The 22,371-nt window shown below is 51.2% G+C and overlaps 1 protein-coding gene across 1 annotated transcript in view; it reads right to left on the bottom strand.

Annotated features, from left to right (window-relative positions):
* The window catches only part of igf1ra (insulin-like growth factor 1a receptor), a 99,880-nt gene that overhangs the window by 9,509 nt on the left and 68,000 nt on the right, over positions 1-22,371 (bottom strand). Inside the window, 16 exon segments of the mRNA XM_061222819.1 lie at positions 1,766-1,900; positions 4,573-4,702; positions 5,030-5,189; positions 5,534-5,641; positions 6,552-6,781; positions 7,126-7,196; positions 7,384-7,483; positions 7,673-7,838; positions 7,935-8,077; positions 9,894-10,174; positions 15,025-15,232; positions 15,544-15,711; positions 16,436-16,671; positions 17,420-17,546; positions 19,622-19,780; positions 19,783-19,829. Coding sequence (XP_061078803.1) covers positions 1,766-1,900; positions 4,573-4,702; positions 5,030-5,189; positions 5,534-5,641; positions 6,552-6,781; positions 7,126-7,196; positions 7,384-7,483; positions 7,673-7,838; positions 7,935-8,077; positions 9,894-10,174; positions 15,025-15,232; positions 15,544-15,711; positions 16,436-16,671; positions 17,420-17,546; positions 19,622-19,780; positions 19,783-19,829 — 2,469 coding nt within the window.

The following is a 22,371-nucleotide window of genomic DNA, read 5'->3' as shown; positions in this document are numbered from 1 at the left end:
AGAGAATGAGGGAGAATGAGGGAGAATGAGAGAGAGAGAGAGAGAGAGAGAGAATGAGGGAGCGAGAGAGAGAGAGAATGAGGGAGAATGAGAGAGAGAGCGAGAGAGAGAGAGAGAGGGAGAGAGAGAGAGAGAGTACGTGCACGAGTGTGACAGGAATGTGAGTGAGTGCATGCACACTGCCTCCAGGTGAATAACCCTGTTCCCCAGTCATGGCCCAGCCCTGGGGCTACACACATGTAGGAGGCGTTCCGTCTTCAAAGGTGAGAGTCAGAGTGTTTGGCACCCGTCTGAAACACAAATACTAGCGCAGGAGCACGTTTCTCCCCGCCGGCCAATTTCACCACGGGAATACCGTCACTCCTCGGGAATTCTCAGGCTGCTCCGTTAAACCTGCTCTCCCGCCAAAAAACGGACAACCGCTATCTTGAAGGCGAGCAGACATATGGTTTTCGGGCTCCCTATTTCAGATCAGGATCCAAACCGTAACAAAAAGATTCGATCTTAATTCTCACTACCTGCAAGGCGCTGTCCCGGACTGATCTGACAGGTTACCGTGCTCTCGATTTGGGCACTGTCTGTTTGAACTTATCGGGTGTGAGAGGTCTTCTGCTTTTCAGCTCCCGTTGACCAATTGGGAGGTGGTTCCGTGTATGACCTCGCAGTGCGAAGCCGCCTCCGGATTGGTCGACGGGAATGGAAACACAGAAGACCTGGATGAAAGCGTGTGACCTGGCATAGTGTGAGACCTGCCGACGTCGTAAGCGGAGAGAAAATGGTCTGAAAGTACGCCTGCCTAACCAATACGATTCCCCCATCGCATATGAGGACTGCACCTTGGCACTCACCAAGCCTTCGGCCCTGTTATTTCCATTTCAACAATCTTAAATCAGCTATAACCAGCAGGGGGAAGACATTGATGAATCCCTTGAAACATATATATATTCATCTATGCGAGAGAGAGAGAGAGAGAGAGAGAGACAGAGAGAGAGAGAGAGAGAATCTGGATAACATCCCAGCCGGGTTTCCCAGTCATGTTAGTTGTCATAAAATAATATTGCCTTGGTTTGTTTTTATTCATTCTCCTTTCTTTTTTTTACCAGCACACTTTCTGTTCAGACTTGTGATTTTATCAATATCTAGAGAATGTTTTTCTAGGTAAAAATGGGTACTGGACACACTGTCATGTTTCATTATTGTGACAAACTGTTCGATTTTAAATAATCAGGTCATTTTCAAGAGGGAGAATGGGTTTGACCTGTAGCAGGGAGAATGGGTTTGACCTGTAGCAGGGAGAATGGGTTTGACCTGTAGCAGAGTGAATGGGTTTGACCTGTAGCAGGGTGAATGGGTTTGACCTGTAGCAGGGTGAATGGGTTTGACCTGTAGCAGGGTGAATGGGTTTGACCTGTAGCAGGGAGAATGGGTTTGACCTGTAGCAGGGAGAATGGGTTTGACCTGTAGCAGGGAGAATGGGTTTGACCTGTAGCAGGGAGAATGGGTTTGACCGAGCGGGGGAATGGGTTTGACCGAGCGGGGGAATGGGTTTGACTGAGCGGGGGAATGGGTTTGACCTGTAGCAGGGTGAATGGGTTTGACCTGTAGCAGGGGGAATGGGTTTGACCTGTAGCAGGGTGAATGGGTTTGACCGAGCGGGGGAATGGGTTTGACTGAGCGGGGGAATGGGTTTGACTGAGCGGGGGAATGGGTTTGACCGAGCGGGGGAATGGGTTTGACCGAGCGGGGGAATGGCGGGCGGACTCACAGCATGTCGGGGCAGTTGTCGGGCTTGTCCAGCAGGCCTCCTTCCATGACGAAGCGCAGCACCTGCTCGTTGGACAGGCCCTGGTACGGCTGCTCTGCCAGGGTAGCGATCTCCCACAGCACCACCCCGAACGACCTGCAGGGGGAGACAGAGAGACTTAAACCAGCACCACCCCGAACGACCTGCAGGGGGAGACAGAGAGACTTAAACCAGCGCAACCCCAAACAGCCTGGACAGGGAGAGGGAGCTGAGAGAGACAGAGAGAGAGAGAGAAAAACAGAGAGAGAGGGAGAGACTTGGGAATAGAGAGAGAGACTTGTTGGGGGAGAGAGAGTTAAGCATCCGTGACCTCTGTGGTCAACCCTACTCAAAATTAATTCTGGAACTGAGGTTTCTTACTGTATTTCCTCAAATTATGTAATCTGCGCGTGTGTGTGTGTGTGTGTGTGTGTGTGTGTGTGTGTGTGTGTGTGTGTGTGAGAGAGAGAGAGAGAGAGAGAGAGAGAGAGAGAGAGAGAGAGAGAGAAAGAGAAAGAGAGAGAGAGAGAGGGAAGAGAGGGCGTGTGACAGGGTTTTTGTCTGTTAATGTCATCTACATGTTTACGACACAGCCTCTCATCAAGCGAAGCGTATAGGAATCCGATGAGTACAACTGAGAAAGAGACAGAGGACATAATGGAGAACGATTGTTATTAGGGTTATTAACACCGCAGAGCCGCGGCCGGCAAACTGCAAGCCACGCTGGGATACGTCAGTGCCGCTACCGCCCGTAAAATTCAGAATAGGTTTTTTTGTCCGATGAGTGGCCTTAAAAAGGATGCCGAGATCCGGCCTCCCCTGCACCGCGCCTGTAGCAGCGCTTTGTGCTAAAACGATACCAGATGCTAAAGCTAGAACGGGAGGAAACGCGAAAACATTCGCCAAAATCTGCGAGGGAGAATGGGGGGGGGGGGGGGGGGGTCAACAGCCCATCCCCACCAAGGTGTGAGATAAGTCTGTTGCCAGGGGAACAGAAACAAGCAGAAGAGACCGAGTGAACTTGAGTCCGGAGCTCCGCCGACCATGTGTTGTCCATTAACGCGAAAGAGACCCAGAGACCTGTGAGAAAATGTGACTGAAAGGGGGGCTGGGGGGGGGGGGGGGGGGGGGTGGTGGAACCGCTAAATAGAAACACAAAGAGCGGAGTGTTGCCAGAGACTGTTCATTAGCTCTCGCCTGGCTGTGGATCACAGTCGCCGCTCATGGGCCCTCAAAGGAAAGCCATTACGACAATGATTTGTAGCTAACAGCGCCGGGGACATCAAGAGTCATCAGAAGACCAAGCCACATGTGTGTGGATGCGTGTGTGTGTGCGTGTGTGTGTGTGTGTGCGTGTGCGTGTATGAGTGCGTGTGTTTGTGTGAGCGTGTGTGTGCCTGAGTGCTTCAAGTATTCTTTTATTTTAGGAGACACTTCAGGGTCACTGATGTAGTGAGAGAACAGTGGGGGGAGAAGGGCTGAAAGACGGAGAGAGAGAGAGGAGAGGGAAGAGGGAGGAGAGAGGAGAGAGAGAGGAGAGAGGGAAGAGGGAGGGGAGAGAGAGGATAGAGGAGAGAGAGGAGAGAGAGAGGAGAGGAGAGAGGGAGGAGAGGAGAGAGGGAGGAGAGGAGAGGGAGGCGAGAGAAGAGAGAGGAGAGAAAGAATAGGAGAGAGAGGAGAGAGAGAGGAGGGAGGAGAGAGAGAAGGGAAGAGAGGAGAGAGGGAGGAGAGAGAGAAGAGAGAGGTAGGAGAGAGAGAAGAGGGAGGAGAGAGAGGGAGGGAGAGAGAAGAGAGAGGAGAGAGGGAGAAGAGAGAGGAGAGAGAGAGGAGAGAGATGAGAGAGAGGGAGGGAGGGAATGAGGGAGAGAAGAGAGAGGGCTTTAATCGTGTTGAACTATACAAGTTCAAAGGAGGGGAGAACATGGGGGCATGTGGGTTGGGGGTTGGGGTTTGTGGTTTCCTGGCAGTGACTGTCCTATAATTTCAAAACATGGGGGGTGGGGGTGCAAACGGAAGGAGAGGCAGAACACACGGATACCCCCCTCCTGCCCTTTCCTGTGGAGACGCTGGAATTAAGGAGCTGCTTGACAGCGGCTTTTCACAAGAGCAGGGCTCCTGATGAGGAGGGAAAACAGCGGCAGTGCCCCATGTAACGTTCACGCACGGAAGCCGAGGCAAACGCTCAGCCGTAATCTGAGTCTTTCAAACGGGACGTTAAACTGAGGTCCGAACATTAAAGATCCCACGACACTCTTCACGAAGAGTCCGAGGTTCCCAGGTGTCCTGGCTAAATTTTCAACCTGGCCCAGCAGCCACCTAATCATCTCCTGATTCACTCGGCAAAAACATTGTTCTCTCCCTCTCCACCTCCACCTCAGCTGGTGTGTGATGTGTTCTGGCTTAAAATGGCAGCCGTGCATCACCAAGGTGGGTGCTACACATCGGTGGGGGTTGAGGCACGTTTACCCCTCATCACTGTAAGCGCTTTGAGTGTCTAGAAAAGATCTATGTAAACGCAATGATCTATCCATCAACCTATCTAATGCTAAAGGTGACGAGACTGCAGAGCTCTTTACACTCCCTCCCATAAGATTCGAAAACTCAATGTTCTATTTCTGGAAATGTGTCTCGGGCTTTGCCAAGGTTGCATTAAAAACAACAATCGTCGTACGTAAAAACACGAACGGTAAACGCTCTCATTTTTAGAAACGTTGGTGAAGCTCCTCCCCTGAGGCCCGGAGGAGCGCGGGGGGCCGGAGCCGCGTAGCGAGAGAGCGCCGATCTCTTACCAGACGTCGGAGTTGGTGGTGAACACGCCGTCTTTCAGCGACTCCGGCGCCATCCAGCGCACCGGCAGCAGGCCCTTCCCCCCTTTCCGGTAGTAGTCCGTCTCGTAGATGTCCCTCGTCATGCCGAAATCTGGAGAGAAGGGGGTTTCGGGGCGAAGTCAGCGAATGCACACAACTCTGCTGGGAATCTCCGGAAGGTTCCAAAGGCTCACGAGCTCCTTCTGTACTTATGTATAATTATCATGCTTCACTTGTAAAACGCACCACCGCCACATGGTGTGCCTCTAACAAAGCGCATCGCAAGGAACAAAACCAATAATACAACAAAAAAAGCGAAAGGTTAGGGACTCAGCCACTCCAGTGGGGTGGTCTAACTATGGGCTACCCAATCAAGCTCCACCATCAGCCAATCATACTCGGCACCAATGGTGTCTGTGTGCGTTTTTAAAACGCTCACCTCCGATCTTGACGGTGAAGTCTTCGGCCACCATGCAGTTTCTGGCCGCCAGGTCTCGGTGGACAAACTTGTTGGCGTTGAGGTAGGCCATGCCGTCCGCGATCTCTCCCGCCATCTGGATCATCTTCTTCAGCGGGGGCAGCGGCAGGCTGGACGTGTTCTGTAGCAGAGATGAAAGCTGGCTTTGGAGTCTGCGCGTTTGATAGGATATGAATCCCAGGGAATTTCTCCTCAGGTTGGGCATACAGCACAGTAAGGTATTAGCCAAGGCACAACCACAGGCTTGGTGTGCATGCAGAAACCTATTTAGTGGATCCCCTCTACTGCATTCACATACACATGAAGAACCACCCTGACGTTGGCAACCCTGACTGAAGGGCTGTGAGCAGCTGAGACCGAGTGACTCCAGTCACCCTGTGAGACTCAGTAAATCAGGCAACTCCTTGGGTGACTTGCCTTCATTTAAATAAGGTAGATCTGACTTTGTAATGAGCGGGCCCTTACCTCCTGGGACCGCAAAGACCGCAGGTGACTCTTGAGGTCTCCACGGGTCATCAGCTCCATTATGACCAGAGTGGGCTGACCCTGCGAAACCACGCCTAGCAGACGCACCTGGGCCAATCGGAAAAGAGAATGCAAATAAGCAGGCGTACTATACCAACAGCTTCTTTCTTGAACAGGCTTTAGTATTTTTTTTCCATTCCGGGCAATGAATGCGTTTAACACTACTTAAACAACCTTAAAATGAAATTAGAAAAATTGGTGCATTTTTAAGGAATTAGAAGTCTTAATCTGACTAGTTTGTAATTTCAGCACTTGCCAACCCACCTTCAACATTAATTCACAATTTTTTGAGTTTCCATCGCTGAAACTCAAGACATAAAAAAACGTTTCTAACTTTAATTTTAAATGATTGCTTTTTGTTTTGTTCAAACACGGCTGGTGTTGCCTTTGGTACCAAAATGGGCGGGGTTAGTGTTGCCCACAATTATCAGGCATGAGGAAGGGACTAGTACAGCTCTCAGTACACAGGGGGTGGGGCCAGTATAGCTCTCAGTACAGAGGGGGCGGGGCCAGTATAGCTCTCAGTACAGAGGGGGCGGGGCCTGTATAGCTCTCAGTACAGAGGGGGCGGGGCCAGTATTGGTCTCAGTACAGATGGGGCGGGGCCAGTATAGCTCTCAGTACAGAGGGGGCGGGGCCAGTATAGCTCTCAGTACACAGGGGGTGGGGCCAGTATAGCTCTCAGTACAGATGGGGCGGGGCCAGTATAGCTCTCAGTACAGAGGGGGCGGGGCCAGTATAGCTCTCAGTACACAGGGGGTGGGGCCAGTATAGCTCTCAGTACACAGGGGGTGGGGCCAGTATAGCTCTCAGTACAGATGGGGCGGGGCCAGTATAGCTCTCAGTACAGAGGGGGCGGGGCCAGTATAGCTCTCAGTACACAGGGGGCGGGGCCAGTATAGCTCTCAGTGCACAGGGGGCGGGGCCAGTATGACTCAGGGCGGGGCCAGGCTCTCACCACATGGTGGCAGTTGAACTCCTTCATGACGGACGCCTCGTTGAGGAACTCGATGCGCTCGCGCATGCTGGCCGACTCGTTGACGGTCTTGATGGCCACGCGCGTCTCCGGCTCGTCCTTCACCACGCCCTTGGCGATGCCCTCGTACACCATGCCGAACGAGCCCTGCCCCAGCTCCCGACACAGCGTGATCTTCTCCCGCGCCACCTCCCACTCGTCCGGCACGTACACTGCACACACGGAGAGAGAGACAACATCAGCCACATATACACACACTGTAGAGACAAACTGTATCAGCTACACAGACTGCACAGAGGCATCAGCTACACACACGATGCAGAGAGAGACTGCACCGGCTACACGCACGCACATGCACACACAGGAGAGCGAGAGAATACACAGTCGCACACAAACAGACACGCTACAGAGTGAGAGACTCCGTCAGCCGCACACGCACACGCACAGACACAGACACAGACACAGACACAGACACAGACACAGACACAGACAGACACAGACAGACAGACAGACACACACACACACACACACACACACACACACACTCAGTACTCACTCTCAGCAGCGCTGAAGTACTCCGGGTTCACAGAGGCGTACAGCACCCCGTTCCCCAGCCGGTCACTGTTCCTATGGAAACAAACCCGCCCTTCTGTCACACAGGGAGCTCACGCAATGACTCCAGGACGTCCACTCGTCCACCGAAAACACATCAGCTCAGACACACTCAAGAGTGTTGCAGGGGGCAGGGAACAGAGGGCAGAGGCAGACTCAGAGGGAGGAATGAAGTATTCTAATTGGCTGGGCAGGAGCTTACCTCTTCTTGTTGACCACTATGAGCGCCACCACGAGGCTGACGATGATGATAAACACGCCAATGGGAATGCTGATCATCAGGTAGAGCATGCTGTCGTAGTCTGCTGAGGGAGGGGAGGAGAGAGAGAGAGAGAGAGAGAGAGAGGGAGGGAGAGAGAGAGGGAGAGGGAGAGAAGGAGAGCACAGAAAGAAGAAGAAAGAAATGACAGTGAGCGATCACCTGACCTCCACTCTCAGTAAGCATTGCTTCTGGCTCATTTGGCGAAGGAGGGGAACGGGGGACTCCTTACGTTTGGGCTGGGGCACGTAGAAGGAGGCGGATTCAGTCCAGGAGCCGTTCCCTGCGAGCGAGGTGGCTCGGACGCGGGCGGAGTAGTTCCCGGGCCCCAGGTTGCTCAGCTTGGCCCCTCTCTGCTCCCGGTACTGTTGGCGGGATACACATTCGTGTTTCTCCGGCTAGAAAACAAGCAAAAGCACACAGTCAAACACACTCCTGCGGCAGACAGGCGCTCCGTCCTGTGCCCCTGCTCGTGGGCGATGCCGGGCGCTCACCTCGTTGCTCAGGTGGAACTTGATCTCGTACATGAGGATCAGGCCGTTGGGGTTGACGGGTTCGGGCCACTTCAGGAACACGGAGCCCTCCACCCCATCCATCCGCTCCCAGGTCACCACTCCCGGAATGTCATCCACTTTGTCTGGGAAAAAGCACCAAATGGTAAATGGTAAATGGTTGGCATTTATATAGCGCCTTTATCCAAAGCGCTGTACAATTGATGCCTCTCATTCATCCATTCGCACACCAACGGCGATTGGCAGCCATGCAAGGCACCGACCAGCTCGTCAGGAGCATTTAGGGGTTAGGTGTCTTGCTCAGGGACACTTCGACACAGCCCGGGCAGGGGATCGAACCGGCAACCCTCTGACTGCCAGACGACTGCTCTTACTGCCTGAGCCATGTCGCCCCAGAGAGAGACTTTGTGTGTTTTAGTTCTATCCACTGACTTATCACCTTAAAGCAGCAGTACAGTCACAAAGCGAGATAAGGTCACGGGTCATTTTAAAGGACCCTTTGTCATTAGTGGGTTTGGTATGAGAGCATTCGAGTTCTGAGCTGAAAGTTTTGGAATGAGAGGAGGCTCAGGAAGTGGCTGAAAGCTGAAGGTTTTGGTATGAGTTCAGGTTCTTGTTGTGGTTCAAAGCTGAAAGTTTTGGTATGAGGTTCCGTTTGCTTCTTGCGGTTTGGTTCTGACTGTGGGCTTTGGTACAAAGTGGGTCGTTGCAGTTCTGACCTGCAGGTTTGATGTAGAGCGGGTTTTGGCGGTGGTTCTGACCTGCGGGCTTGGTGTAGAGCGGGGTTTGGGCTGTGGTTCTGACCTGCGGGCTTGGTGTAGAGCGGGTTTGGGCTGTGGTTCTGACCTGCGGGTTTGGTGTAGAGTGGGGTTTGGGCTGTGGTTCTGACCTGCGGGCTTGGTGTAGAGCGGGTTTGGGCTGTGGTTCTGACCTGCGGGCTTGGTGTGGAGCGGGTTTGGGCTGTGGTTCTGACCTGCAGGCTTGGTGTAGAGTGGGGTTTGGGCTGTGGTTCTGACCTGCGGGCTTGGTGTGGAGCGGGTTTGGGCTGTGGTTCTGACCTGCAGGCTTGGTGTAGAGTGGGGTTTGGGCTGTGGTTCTGACCTGCGGGCTTGGTGTAGAGCGGGGTTTGGGCTGTGGTTCTGACCTGCGGGCTTGGTGTGGAGCGGGTTTGGGCTGTGGTTCTGACCTGCAGGCTTGGTGTAGAGCGGGTTTGGGCTGTGGTTCTGACCTGCGGGTTTGGTGTAGAGTGGGGTTTGGGCTGTGGTTCTGACCTGCGGGCTTGGTGTAGAGCGGGTTTGGGCTGTGGTTCTGACCTGCGGGCTTGGTGTAGAGCGGGTTTGGGCTGTGGTTCTGACCTGCGGGCTTGGTGTGGAGCGGGTTTGGGCTGTGGTTCTGACCTGCAGGCTTGGTGTAGAGTGGGGTTTGGGCTGTGGTTCTGACCTGCGGGCTTGGTGTAGAGCGGGGTTTGGGCTGTGGTTCTGACCTGCAGGTTTGGTGTAGAGCGGGTTTTGGCTGTGGTTCTGACCTGCGGGTTTGGAGTACTTGGTGTAGAGCGGGGTTTGGGCTGTGGTTCTGACCTGCGGGCTTGGTGTAGAGCGGGTTTGGGCTGTGGTTCTGACCTGCGGGTTTGGAGTACTTGGTGTAGAGCGGGGTTTGGGCTGTGGTTCTGACCTGCGGGCTTGGTGTAGAGCGGGTTTGGGCTGTGGTTCTGACCTGCGGGCTTGGTGTAGAGCGGGTTTGGGCTGTGGTTCTGACCTGCGGGCTTGGTCTAGAGCAGGTTTGGGCTGTGGTTCTGACCTGCGGGCTTGGTGTACTTGGTGTAGAGCAGGTTTGGGCTGTGGTTCTGACCTGCGGGCTTGGTGTACTTGGTGTAGAGCAGGTTTGGGCTGTGGTTCTGACCTGCGGGCTTGGTGGAGAGCGGGTTTGGGCTGTGGTTCTGACCTGCGGGCTTGGTCCTGGAGAAGACGAAGGCGGCGGCGCTGCAGTGCTTCACCTCCTGGTTGCAGGCGTGGATGTCGATGCGGTACACGGAGAAGGACTGCAGGTGCAGGATCTCGGTCCACTCACGGCCGCTCACGATGGTTTCGTAGAAGGGGTACTCTCGGTCCGCCAGCTCCCCGTCTGTCCCGTTCCCCTCCGACCCGGTCCCGTTCCCCCCCGCCCCGTGGGGCAGGGTGCCGTTGGCCGCCCCAAAAACGTCCCGACGACGGCGATCCGGGGGCCTGGGAGGGCGGGGCACACAGAGGCAGGGGTTTCAGGATTGGTGGAGACAGGCAAAGGTACGCAGGTAACAGGATGGTGCCATGCTACGGGTGTGATGACCTTCTCAGAGACCATCCTGCACACACCCACGGGCCACGGTCACACATTACAAGCCTGGAGAAACACAGCACTCTACAGTTAGCCAAAAGGAATGAAACACACACACATACACACATAGAGAGCTCTGGAGGCACACAACACACACATACACAAACACACACTAACACGGGGACATGATTTCAGCACCGTCACCACCTAAGGAGGACACAGAATATTAATCTTGCAAACCAATCATCAATATCTGTCCTGTGGGCCAAACACATCCAGGTGCGGACACGCCCAAACATTGGTGATAGTGTTGGGTCATGTTCTTTTTACTTCTTCGTTGGGCTGTAATGCTATGTTCAAGGGCCGAATAGCTGTTGGTAAAAAGGCGCAGGCTCTACTTCTCCCGACCATCTGTCAGGGCCCAGTCCCCCCTAACCACCCACCCACTCCACAAGCATACCAAAAAACAAGATCTCTGAAAGTTCTCACTCATTAAAATCAAGAAGCAATGACATCAGAGATACGCAAAAACTCCAGCCAGCCAACCGCTAATGCCTGCTTTGTTACTGGTGATGTCAGTAAACCAATATCAAAAACATCGGGTCCCAGATGGGCTGTCTGCGTATCTGTGTGTAAACGTATGAAACTCATTGACATTCAAACATCTGTGTTAAACCCCCCTCCCCCCCCCAAAAAAAAAAAACAATCTTTTGAAGAATGAAGCACAAACAAAAAGCAAAATACAGTGGGAGATGGATGAAAGCACGCAAATAACTGCTGCTGAAAAACTACACAACACACCAGGACCAAGAATCTGGACACTTAACCCTTTAAGCTGTAACAACACAAATATGTGACTAGAATGCTCTGAACTAAATATTCTAATTCTGACATAATCACTACTGGTAACTGAAATCAAAGGAGTTCTAGAACACTGACTTAGAATTTTGAGATCTAAAAATCTTCAAATGGTTAATGCAGGGTATCTATGTGGTGAATGACACTGAATGAGTTATCTAAAGCAGGGATATTCAATCTGGCCCCCTCAGGTCAAAAGTACCGCTGCTTTTCTTTCCTACCTGATGACGATTTGATACATTAATGCCACTGACTGGCCAGAGATTTAGCATGCCAGTCTTGATTTGAGGAGAAGAACGAAAACCAGCAGCACAGCACTAAAGAATGAATGAATAAGCAAATAAATAAACCGAAGGGCACAAATGAATGTGATATCAACGCATTAATCAATTACCTTGAACAATGTTTAGGAAATGAAATGCCAAAAGAACGAAAGAACACAAAACGAGTAAATGTGAAGCGCGCAGATGGAAAGTGAAACGAGCAGCGCAGTACACTGAAGCTCCAGCGCTGACTGAGGGCCAGAGCCGTGTGCCCACTCATCACACGACCCACTGATCACACGACCCACTGATCACACGACCCACTGATCACACGACCCACTGATCACACGACCCACTGATCACACGACCCACTGATCACACGGCGCACTGAGACAGCAGCACCAGCTCACCACAGCAAGACTACGGCGACTCCACAACATACCGCCGTGCCCGCCGCGGGCCTTACCTAGAGTCACCTTTAATAGACGTGTAGCGATTCGCTCGCTCTGGGTCTCTGAAAGAATCCAACAATCAGCCTTGCGTGGCATTTTAAACAGGAGACACACGCAAAAGTACACACGTGCATCGACCACAGGGAAACACAAAGTCACAAGTTCAGGCTCACATCACCTGAGGAACTGATCTACAAAGACCAGCTGTAGCAAAGGTGCTGTTTTTAGCCAAGGGGCATTCTTAACCATTTTGTTTAGAAGCAAAAGTTGACCTGCTCAAAGACATTTCTCAACCAAATTTCCTGGAGGCGTTGGTGACATTAATACCTAACTTTAATGAAAATTTGATCCATTTTGAAACATTGTTGATTGTTTTTGCAAATCAACAAAACTAGGATCACTCTAAACTCTGCCACCTTTACATTTGCACTCTGGGGTGAACAGAGTACAAATGTAAAGACATTTACAATGATACAAATACCATTTCTCTTTGACCTGTAGCAGAGAGGATATAGCAAGAGTCATGGAAGCAAATTGACACACAAACAATTTAGCCCATTTCTCTGATTAACCTCCACAGAATTTTTTTTCCCCAGGGTTTTTTTATTTTATTTTATAAGACCAAATGCCAAGTGTCACTAAAAGCCAATAGTGTGTTGAATTGACCCAGACATCCCCCCCCCCCCAGGGAAAAAAGGGGGGGGGGGGGTATGTCCAGTTTAACACAGATTTAAAAAAAAAACAAAAAAAAAAAAAACAACGGCAAATAGTTTCACAGCTTAACCACAACAGGCAAGATCCCATTTGTCATCATTAAAAAAGTTAATACAACGATTGTTATTTAGCCTTTAGACGCCTTTATCCAAAGCGACTTGCTGTTGACAATTAAAGCGGCAGGGCAGCCTGTAGCGTAGTGGTTAAGGTAAAGGACTGGGACCCGCAAGGTCGGTGGTTCGATCCCCGGTGTAGCCACAATAAGATGCTCACAGCAGTTGGGCCCTTGAGTAAGGGCCTTAACCCTGCATTGCTCCAGGAAAGGGTCATCTTATTGTGGCTACACCGGGACTTGAACCACCAACCTTTCTGGGTCCCAGTCATGTACCTTAGCCACAAGGCTACAGGCTGCCCCCTAAAAAAAAACGAAGGGAAGGGGAATGGAAGAAAGGGAAAAAAACAAAAAAAAAAACAACCTTGATTATAAGAGCAAAAGTTGCCTTGGTCTTGTGATTATGAGATCACTTTCCTCCAAAGAGAGGAAACTGAGCAACAAAAAAGGAAGTCATTCAACTCTCTAGTTTGGCCACTACATTGCATATGGCAAACAGAGCAGCAGATGCAAAGAGAACCGTCATCCGTGGTCGATAATGTAGATGCGTGTGTCAAATCCGACATCCAAATACTCAATCTCCCCTGGATCAAAGCTAGCGTAAAAAATGGGTTTTTGCTTGTATTTCGTAGGAAACTCTGCGTTGGTCGAAGGAAGCACGGACGCACGTGGAGGATTGGGACGGGGTGAGGTAAGGGCGAGGATCCCGCGGGTGCTCCCCCCGGCCCCCCCAGCACAGCGTCCCTCTCCAGCCCCGTCAGCGGGAGGGGAGGGGAGGGGAGGGGATCCCCCCCCCCACCTCCACCCGCCCCAATGGTCCAGATGGTTTCCCTCTACATTCCCTGGCAGCTGGTCACTCCATATCAGGGCGCAGACAAAGAGAGCGAGTGAGCGTGCGTGCGTGGATAAGGATGGAAAGAAATTACTTCCTGTTCACAACGACCACCCCCTACCCCTAAAACAGAGAATTCTCAATTCTCTGAGGCGCGGAGACGTTCACCCCCTCCCGGAGACCTCCGCTCCAATACAGCGGGGCTCTGTTGGCGGGCGGGCGAGAGTGTACAAGCGCCTCTCTTCCCGGGCTGACAGATTTCTGGCACCTGCCCGTTCCTCGACAGCGAGGCTATGGCAAAACCGCCGGAGAGGAGCGGAAGCGGGAGTGGTGGGGGGGGGGGAGGGGGGGCACCGCGGGAGTACGGCAGGGAGGGGGGTAAGGATCGCAGGCTGCTTTCTGTCCGCAAGATGTGGAAACGCAAGATGTGGAAATGCTCAAGTCATTACGTGGGCGGGTACAACGTACAGCCTTAACAGACCTTTTGACGGGAACAGATAACACTCAAAGTACTACAGAAATAATAATGCGCTGCCAGTCAAATCTGGAAAAGAATTGGAGAAATGTTCACCAGATAAATACATAGTCTACTCCATTTTGTATATTCCTTTGGCGAAGCACATGGCACTTGACAGTCTGCCACATACAGTTAATATGATCACTGGTCCTCATAGCAACCTGCTAACAGAGCTGCCCATCATATTTATTTCCCACTGTAGAGCTGAACCAGGCTGGCTCATTATACCCCTTTCCCACAGTAGAGCTGAACCAGGCTGGCTCATTATACTCCTTTACTGTAGAGCTGAACCAGGCTGGCTCATTATACCCCTTTCCCACTGTAGAGCTGAACCAGGCTGGCTCATTATACCCCTTTCCCACTGTAGAGCTGAACCAGGCTGGCTCATTATACCCCTTTCCCACTGTAGAGCTGAACCAGGCTGGCTCATTATACCCCTTTCCCACTGTAGAGCTGAACCAGGCTGGCTCATTATACCCCGTTCCCACAGTAGAGCTGAACCAGGCTGGCTCATTATACCCCTTTCCCACAGTAGAGCTGAACCAGGCTGGCTCAACACTGTACGCAGCAGATTTCTTGCACCATTCCAGCGAGGAGGTTGAGAGTTCAAATCCCAGTTAGCAAGGGTTCAGTAAAACAGGCAGCTACATAAATGGACTATATTTTTTTAAAGAAACCTGTAAGATGTCTAAGTCCCTTTGCATATAATATGATACAACCAATATATCAGGTGTCAACTGTAGGAAAAATAAGAAAAGCAGGAGGTTCAGTGGAAAAGCGATTAAGACCTTGGGCCTCATTTATCAACTGTGATTTGGAAAATCTTGTATTTCTAGACCATCTTTAATCGGTTCGTAGAGGCTAAAATGTCCAATTTCACAGAAAACACTCTAATACCACAGTATACTGCGCAAATAAAACAGACTGGCCTAAATTCATCACCATCCAGGAGGGAGCAATCCCGCTGCCAGCCCTTGGCTCCAGCAGGGGGCGCCCTGCCGGGGGACGGCTCACCTGGGAGCGAAGATGGCGTTGTGCAGGAAGTTCTCAAACACCTTCCGGTAGGAGGCGTCCTCTGCCTCGGCCTTCAGGTCGTCCGCGGACTTGGGGCAGGGGCAGCAGGGGCCCTTGTCGGCCCCGCTGGGGTCCGACTTGGTGGGCTTGGTGTCCTCCTCCATGTCCACTACCCCCGTGGCCGAAATGCGGATGGGGATTTTCAGCTCTGCATTTGGGAAAGGATGGTTATATTAGAAAATAATATTCTTTAAAAAAAACATCATACACGGCCTACGAATATGAATCAGTTGGGGCCGCCTGGCTGGATTATCTGGCTGGAACACCGAGTTCCGGTGCATGGATTTTCCTTCTGGTCTGGTAGGAGCTTTAGCTTTGGAGGAAGGCACGCTAGCTTTTAGTGCCAGATGTAGGGCATGCTAGCCTTTAGCGCAGTCGGGTGCATGTGCTAGCAGTAGGGGGGGGGGCGCTAGCCCTTGGAGCAGTAGAGTGCAGGTGCTAGCAGTAGGGGGCGCTCACCCTTGGAGCAGTAGTTGTGCTGGTACAGGTCCCTATCTTCAGGCTGCTGCTGCCAGCGCACCAGGTAGTAGGTGAGGTTCCCGTTGGGGGAGACGGGTCGTGACCACTTCACCAGGAGCTTGGAGGAGGAGTTTGAGTATGCACGGACGTCCAGGGGCATGGTGGGCTCTAGGGAGAGAGATGATTTCCATTTGTAATTCCATCTTTGAACGAAGGGTGAAATATCTGGTACACATATGTCCATTGTACCTGAGGGTGTGGTTCATGTGTGGACGTAAATGAAAGTTTAGTTTGGTACATGGTGGTATACATATGCAGGCACCTGAGGGTTTGGTACACGGTGGTACAGGTGCGCATGTCCCAGAGGGTTTGGTGCACATGTAAATGTACCTGAGTGTTTGGTACATGGTGGTACAGATGAGTAGGTACCTGAGTGTTTGGTACATGGTGGTACAGATGAGTAGGTACCTGAGTGTTTGGTACATGGAGCTACAGATGAGTAGGTACCTGAGTGTTTGGTAAATGGTGCTACAGATGAGTAGGTACCTGAGTGTTTGGTACATGGTGCTACAGATGAGTAGGTACCTGAGTGTTTGGTACATGGTGCTACAGATGAGTAGGTACCTGAGTGTTTGGTACCTGGTGCTACAGATGAGTAGGTACCTGAGTGTTTGGTACATGGTGGTACAGATGAGTAGGTACCTGAGTGTTTGGTACCTGGTGCTACAGATGAGTAGGTACCTGAGTGTTTGGTACATGGTGCGACAGATGAGTAGGTACCTGAGTGTTTGGTACATGGTGGTCCAGATGAGTAGGTACCCGAGTGTTTGGTACATGGTGGTACAGATGAGTAGGTACCTGAGGGGTAAGTACAGGTGTGTACAGTACATACCTGAGGGCATGGTGCGAATGTAGACCACTTCACTCTTGGCTCCCAGGGTGTGGTTGTCCTCCACCACCAGGGTGATGGCTCTGACGAACACGGCGTACTGGGTCCAGGGTTTGAGGGGGGAGAGCAGGACGCCGGGGTTCATGTTCTTATCCGGCGGCAGGTCCACATCCACCATGTTCCAGCTGTTGGAGCCGCACCCGTCCTGCCCGTCGAACTCTGTGATGTTCTGGAACGGTCTGCAGCGAGAGGAGAGACCCACGGCCCAAATTTACTTCAAAGCTCCCTTAACCACAGGGGGCCCAGCATGCTTCTGACTGCTAAACATGACTAACACCCTTCACTGCCCTTGGCCTGCACAGCCCCTTCCACACACACACACACACACACACACACACACACACACACACACACACACACACACACACACACACACACACACACACACACACACACACACACACACACACACACACACACACACACACACACACACACAATCAATTATTTTCCACAAGCTTCAGAGGCACCGCAAAATGCTTCCAAAGAAAAAAACACCACCAATATCCACTGGATGTTGATAAGATGGCCAATCAACAGCGAGACCTTGTAGCTTCCATGCAACTGACAAAAATCACATCACACGATCATATTACATGTAGCCTCTGAGGTTTGGATGTTTACCCCTCCATCAGGTATACTTTAAAAAGGAAGGCCATAAACCACATTGTGGCGATGATAGCTACGGTAGTTATTGGGCTCAAGAAAGAATCCAGTGCGGTACGCCTCACAGTACCATAACGCAAGTGCACAACAGCCTTTTTTTGATTGGATTGGCTTTCATAAATTAGATTCCAGTCAGTTCTTAGTTACATTGCTAAATTGGTGAATCATGGTCTTTACTGCTAAATGATGTAATTCCGATTTTTAAAATTGGTTAATTAAGTAGGAGTGAAAATGAGAGAGAGATAAGAGAGAGATACTCACGCGTCTTTATAGTACACGATGAAGCTAATGAGGTCTCTATAATCTGCAGGCCGATAGCGCTCCCAGGTAAGCTTGATCCGGTTACTCATGGTGCTGTTGGACTTGAACTTCAGGATGTGACTCTCACCTGCACGGAAGAGACACGCATTTGCTCTAAATCAATACACGTGATCAACAATAACTTAACGTATTTACTCTTCTGAAGAGAGTCCGGCTGTATGAACCCCTGTATGGATGGAGCTATGGTGAGTGGGCTACCAGTGCCACGCTGTTGCAGATGTAAAATGGTACGCATTGCCGATTAGCAGCTTTACCTCATTGCTTCATATGAGGGATTGCTGGCACACGGGGAGGTAAACCATCCACAGATTTAAACAGGCCTAGTTAACTTTATGCTGAAATATTTGTCAAAAATGTTTTGGGTTGTAGGTGAGGGTTATGAAATACGGATTTCAAATAAATGAAACTATAGCCTCAGCTTCACAACAGGTTTATGTTATAGGTGGTAAAGGCAGGGGAAGGAATAGTGGCTGATGAACTGGGGACAAAAATGGGACAAATCACTCACGCCCATCATAGCATGAACAAAGCCACCTTGTGCCACCAGAGAACAAACGGAAAACACCTGTGCCAATTAGCCTGCTCGACTAACCAAACACACAGGTGCGATGAACCACGCTACGCGATCCCGGGCGGAGCCACCGACCTTTGAACAATAGGTGCGATACCAATACGGGCGTGTGACGGTCGGTGTAGCGCCGACGTGTGCAAGTACACCTGGACTGCTTACAAACACCCTGAAGCAAAGTCAAAACAGAACCCAACAAAGCTCGATGCTTTGAGCCTGGGTGCGAAAGCGTGGGAGGGTCTCTCCCTCCCTGAGCGTCTCTCCCTCTCTGAGCGTCTCCCCCTCCCTGAGCGTCTCTCCCTCTCTGAGCGTCTCTCCCTCTCTGAGCGTCTCTCCCTCCCTGAGCGTCTCTCCCTCCCTGAGCGTCTCTCCCTCTCTGAGCGTCTCTCCCTCTGAGCGTCTCTCCCTCTGAGCGTCTCTCCCTCTGAGCGTCTCTCCCTCTGAGCGTCTCTCCCTCTCTGAGCGTCTCTCCCTCTGAGCGTCTCTCCCTCTGAGCGTCTCTCCCTCCCTGAGCGTCTCTCCCTCCCTGAGCGTCTCTCCCTCCCTGAGCGTCTCTCCCTCCCTGAGCGTCTCTCCCTCTCTGAGCGTCTCTCCCTCTCTGAGCGTCTCTCCCTCCCTGAGCGTCTCTCCCTCTCTGAGCGTCTCTCCCTCTCTGAGCGTCTCTCCCTCCCTGAGCGTCTCTCCCTCTCTGAGCGTCTCTCCCTCTCTGAGCGTCTCTCCCTCCCTGAGCGTCTCTCCCTCTCTGAGCGAGCGCGGCGGATGACGTGCAGGCTCTCAGAGGCGGCACGGGAGCTGGAGATGTGAAACGCAGCCGCGCTCCTGTTTCAGGTCCAGGTGTAGCCAATAACATCCCACATAGTCTAATTGACTGTAAGTCGCGTTGGATAAAAGCATCATTCTAAAGACAACTAATGAACTCGCATTTCTGCTTTAATCAGACCGGGAGAAAGAGAGGAGTAACAGCTAGAGAAGGGGCCACACCTAAGAAAGGGCCATGGATGGAACCGAAGCCCCACCCATGCCCATCCGTTACCTCACCAGGGAGAGTTTAAGAAATGGAGGCCTTTCTGAGGGTGCCCGGGGGGGAGGGGGGGACATGGTGAATAAGACTCTTCTGAACCGAATTTCAGTGAGCCGAAAAATAACAAATTGCTATTCCACAGTAACTGACATTACAACTGCAGGACTGTCAGTTGTAATGTCAGTTACTGTGGAATTGCCAAGAATAAAATAAAGAGAGAGAGAGGGAGAGGGAGAGAGGGGGCGAAGGAGGGGGAGGGGGAGAGAGAGGGGGAGCGGGAGAGAGAGCGAGAGCGAGAGAGTGAGAGAGCGAGTGAGAGAGTGAGAGAGTGAGAGAGTGAGAGAGAGAGAGAGAGAGAGAGAGAGAGAGAGAGAGAGAGAGAGAGAGAGAGAGAGAGAGAGAGAGAGAGAGAGAGAGAGAGAGAGTGAGAGTGGGAGTGGGAGTGGGAGTGGGAGTGGGAGTGGGAGTGGGAGTGGGAGTGGGAGAGGGAGAGGGAGAGGGAGAGGGAGAGGGAGAGAGGCAGAGAGAGAGAGAGAGAGAGAGATGCACTCACAGCTTGCACGGTCTCCGTTGTGGCGGAACTGTTCCTCAACGAATTTCTCGGTGATTCCCGTCTTTTCCCACATCTTGCGGATCTCGGAGACGCAAAGCTTGGGGTTGTGCCCGAAGAACAGCTTCCCGGTGCGGATGGTCAGGTTGTGCTGGCTCCAGTCCACAGGAACTGCAGGTGCTGGTTATCCAGCGCCGCGAAAGAGTAATATCTGCAAGAGGGAGGAGGGGAGGGAACAGCCGTTAACATTAGACGCCTAAGCGGTGGCCAGACCGACCCAGAAAGGACTCCGGCCGCAGAAGAATTATTATATACAACTAGGGTTGGCAGATGGCTGGTTTTCCATTCGATTGTTCAGTTTTCAAATAATCCGTACAGGTCTGTTTTGTGGTCCCAACCGGACAATAAGTGACCTGCTCTATCAAAACGTATTGACCGCAAAACGTATTTTTAGTTTTAGAAAGAATGTAAGCTATTTAACAATACCAAAGTAATTTCTCTACTCCAGATATCAAGAGTGTTGTGTCCTGTTGCATTTTGAGTGCCACCAAACCATTTTTCTGAGAAAAAGGGCATTAAAAGTTTGATCACGAGATGGTAGTTATGTAAGGCTGGGAGAGGCTAATGAAACTCCAGGGCCATACCCTGTCATACCCTGTCATGTATAAAACTATATATTTTTTTTACTCTGAACATTTACTCTTCACATTTAGACCATGAAAACAAAAACATTTCAGTAAAATCCAATGAAACCAAATTGCAACATTAACTTGTAGCCACGAATGTAACTTGCACATTAACTTGTAACGACAGGCGACTGAACGGTGACAAGCTGGCTAGCCTCCAAATGACACAAAACTATTTTGCTACCTCATCCTATTGTGTTTAAAACATTTAAAACTATATTATAAAACTGAATTTGACATTGAGACATACAAGACATTTAAGTGGTTGCGATTGTGTGACTGCATTGAGATGGATGACCAGTGACAAGCTGGCAAACCACCAAACACACATCTCCGGTGTTACATTCACTTTGATATCTTGTGTTTAAAAGTTAAAAACGATATATTTTTTCTGAATTTGGCATTAAGACATGCAGATTATGAAACCCAAGATATTGTTCTAAAAAATTAAGATTATAGCCTAAAACCCCAAAATGTTAAATCTTTACACAAACATCGATTTATGTGGAATTGGCCATCGCAACTTCCGATTGATTATGACAGAGTGGGTCACACAATGTCCGGTCTGATTAACGGATTGAAAAAATGTAGCGTTAGTTAGGAATGAATCGTGTCTGAACTCCGCTTGGTCCGTGATCCGTTCCAATAGCTAACCATAATCGAAATGGCACCCCCGTCTGCGAAAGCTTGTGATAGTCACAGAACACACAATTGCTCCCCCCAACCAGTCTCCCATCAGTCGCAACAGGTCCCCACCGTGTTTGCGACAAAGTTTCCAGATGGGCATGTTATCCTATATATCGGGCACCCCCTACATAAGGCAAAAAGACGCAACTCCGCAGTCATAACCCGACATGCGCCGTATCCCGACCTTGTGTCATCAAGTTCATTTCCAACCAAGCGGATGAGCCGCGTACGGAAAGCCGAGACCTGAACACGCAATGGTGAAAGTCAGAGAAGGGAAAAAACAAAAACAAACAAAAAACAATAAGAAAGTCCGCTGCCCCAGGCGATGACACTGAGCGCCGAGGACAGCTATAACGGCGTTTACATTGTTGGTGAGGTTTACGCAACGTTGGGACGGCGCTCCAGGCACAGGGCCGGGCGGGGCGCTGCGGCTTTAACTAAGCGCGCTCCGTGGAGCGCTCAGGAATGTGTGGAATTCGGGCGCCGCGCAGTATCGCTTCTGCCGAGTGTAACGCGAGCCGGGGGGGAAACCGAGAGGAGCGCTTTCCCATGACCCTCTCTGCTACACACAAGCCCCGCAGGCCGCCCCACAACCCCCCAAAACGCTCCAGTAACAACACTCCGGCCGTGTGTGTGTGTAAGCATGCATATGCAATTTCATCCTTTCATTCCCCCCCCCCCCCATGTATCGCTTGGAACAAACTGTGAAGCACTGCTTTATTCCGGATTTTTGGGCTGGCTTGCGGCTGACGTCTAACCCCGTGTACAAACGGGCCGGTCCCTGATGCGGGAGACCGGCAGACAGTCCGACTCCTCAAGCACAGGTGAGGCCAGTGAGGGAGGAGCCTCTGCTCCGCCCCCTTTAGTTGAGATGAGAAAAAAAAAAAAAAAAGAACTCTGCCCACTCCGATGAGAAGAAGTGGTCCCCACATAATGCAACACCGTTCAGTTACACTCTTAGGTTTCTGTGGAACACCTTGTGCCTGCAAAAGCCATAAGTTTTTTTATCGAATGACAGGGAATTCCTGAGAAGTAACTACGCTCATCAATCCCTCTTCAATGATTCCAGTACGATGGACAGACCAATGGTGAGAAGGACAGGGGTCAGAGTACATGTCTCCATAAATGGTTCCCCTTGAATGAATAGTCAATGAAAACCCAAGTTGCAGTATTACACTTGCCAACGACTTTGCGTCCATTTACTTGATAATGTTTTCTTTTCCCTCGTGTCTTCCTTCCCTGCCTCTAATGCACATGAATGCTGGTACCGTGAGGCTTCCTGATGCTGTAACACCAACTAGACCCCCCACCCCCCCCACCCCCCACCTACCCAAGTCATATGACCACTGATGCACAGTTCCAGAAAAGGCACAGAGAAGG

The sequence above is a fragment of the Conger conger genome, chromosome 15 (assembly GCF_963514075.1).
Source record: "Conger conger chromosome 15, fConCon1.1, whole genome shotgun sequence".
NCBI lineage: Eukaryota > Metazoa > Chordata > Actinopteri > Anguilliformes > Congridae > Conger > Conger conger.
Note: the sequence above shows the minus strand (reverse complement) of the source record. Positions and strands in the feature narration are given on the sequence as shown.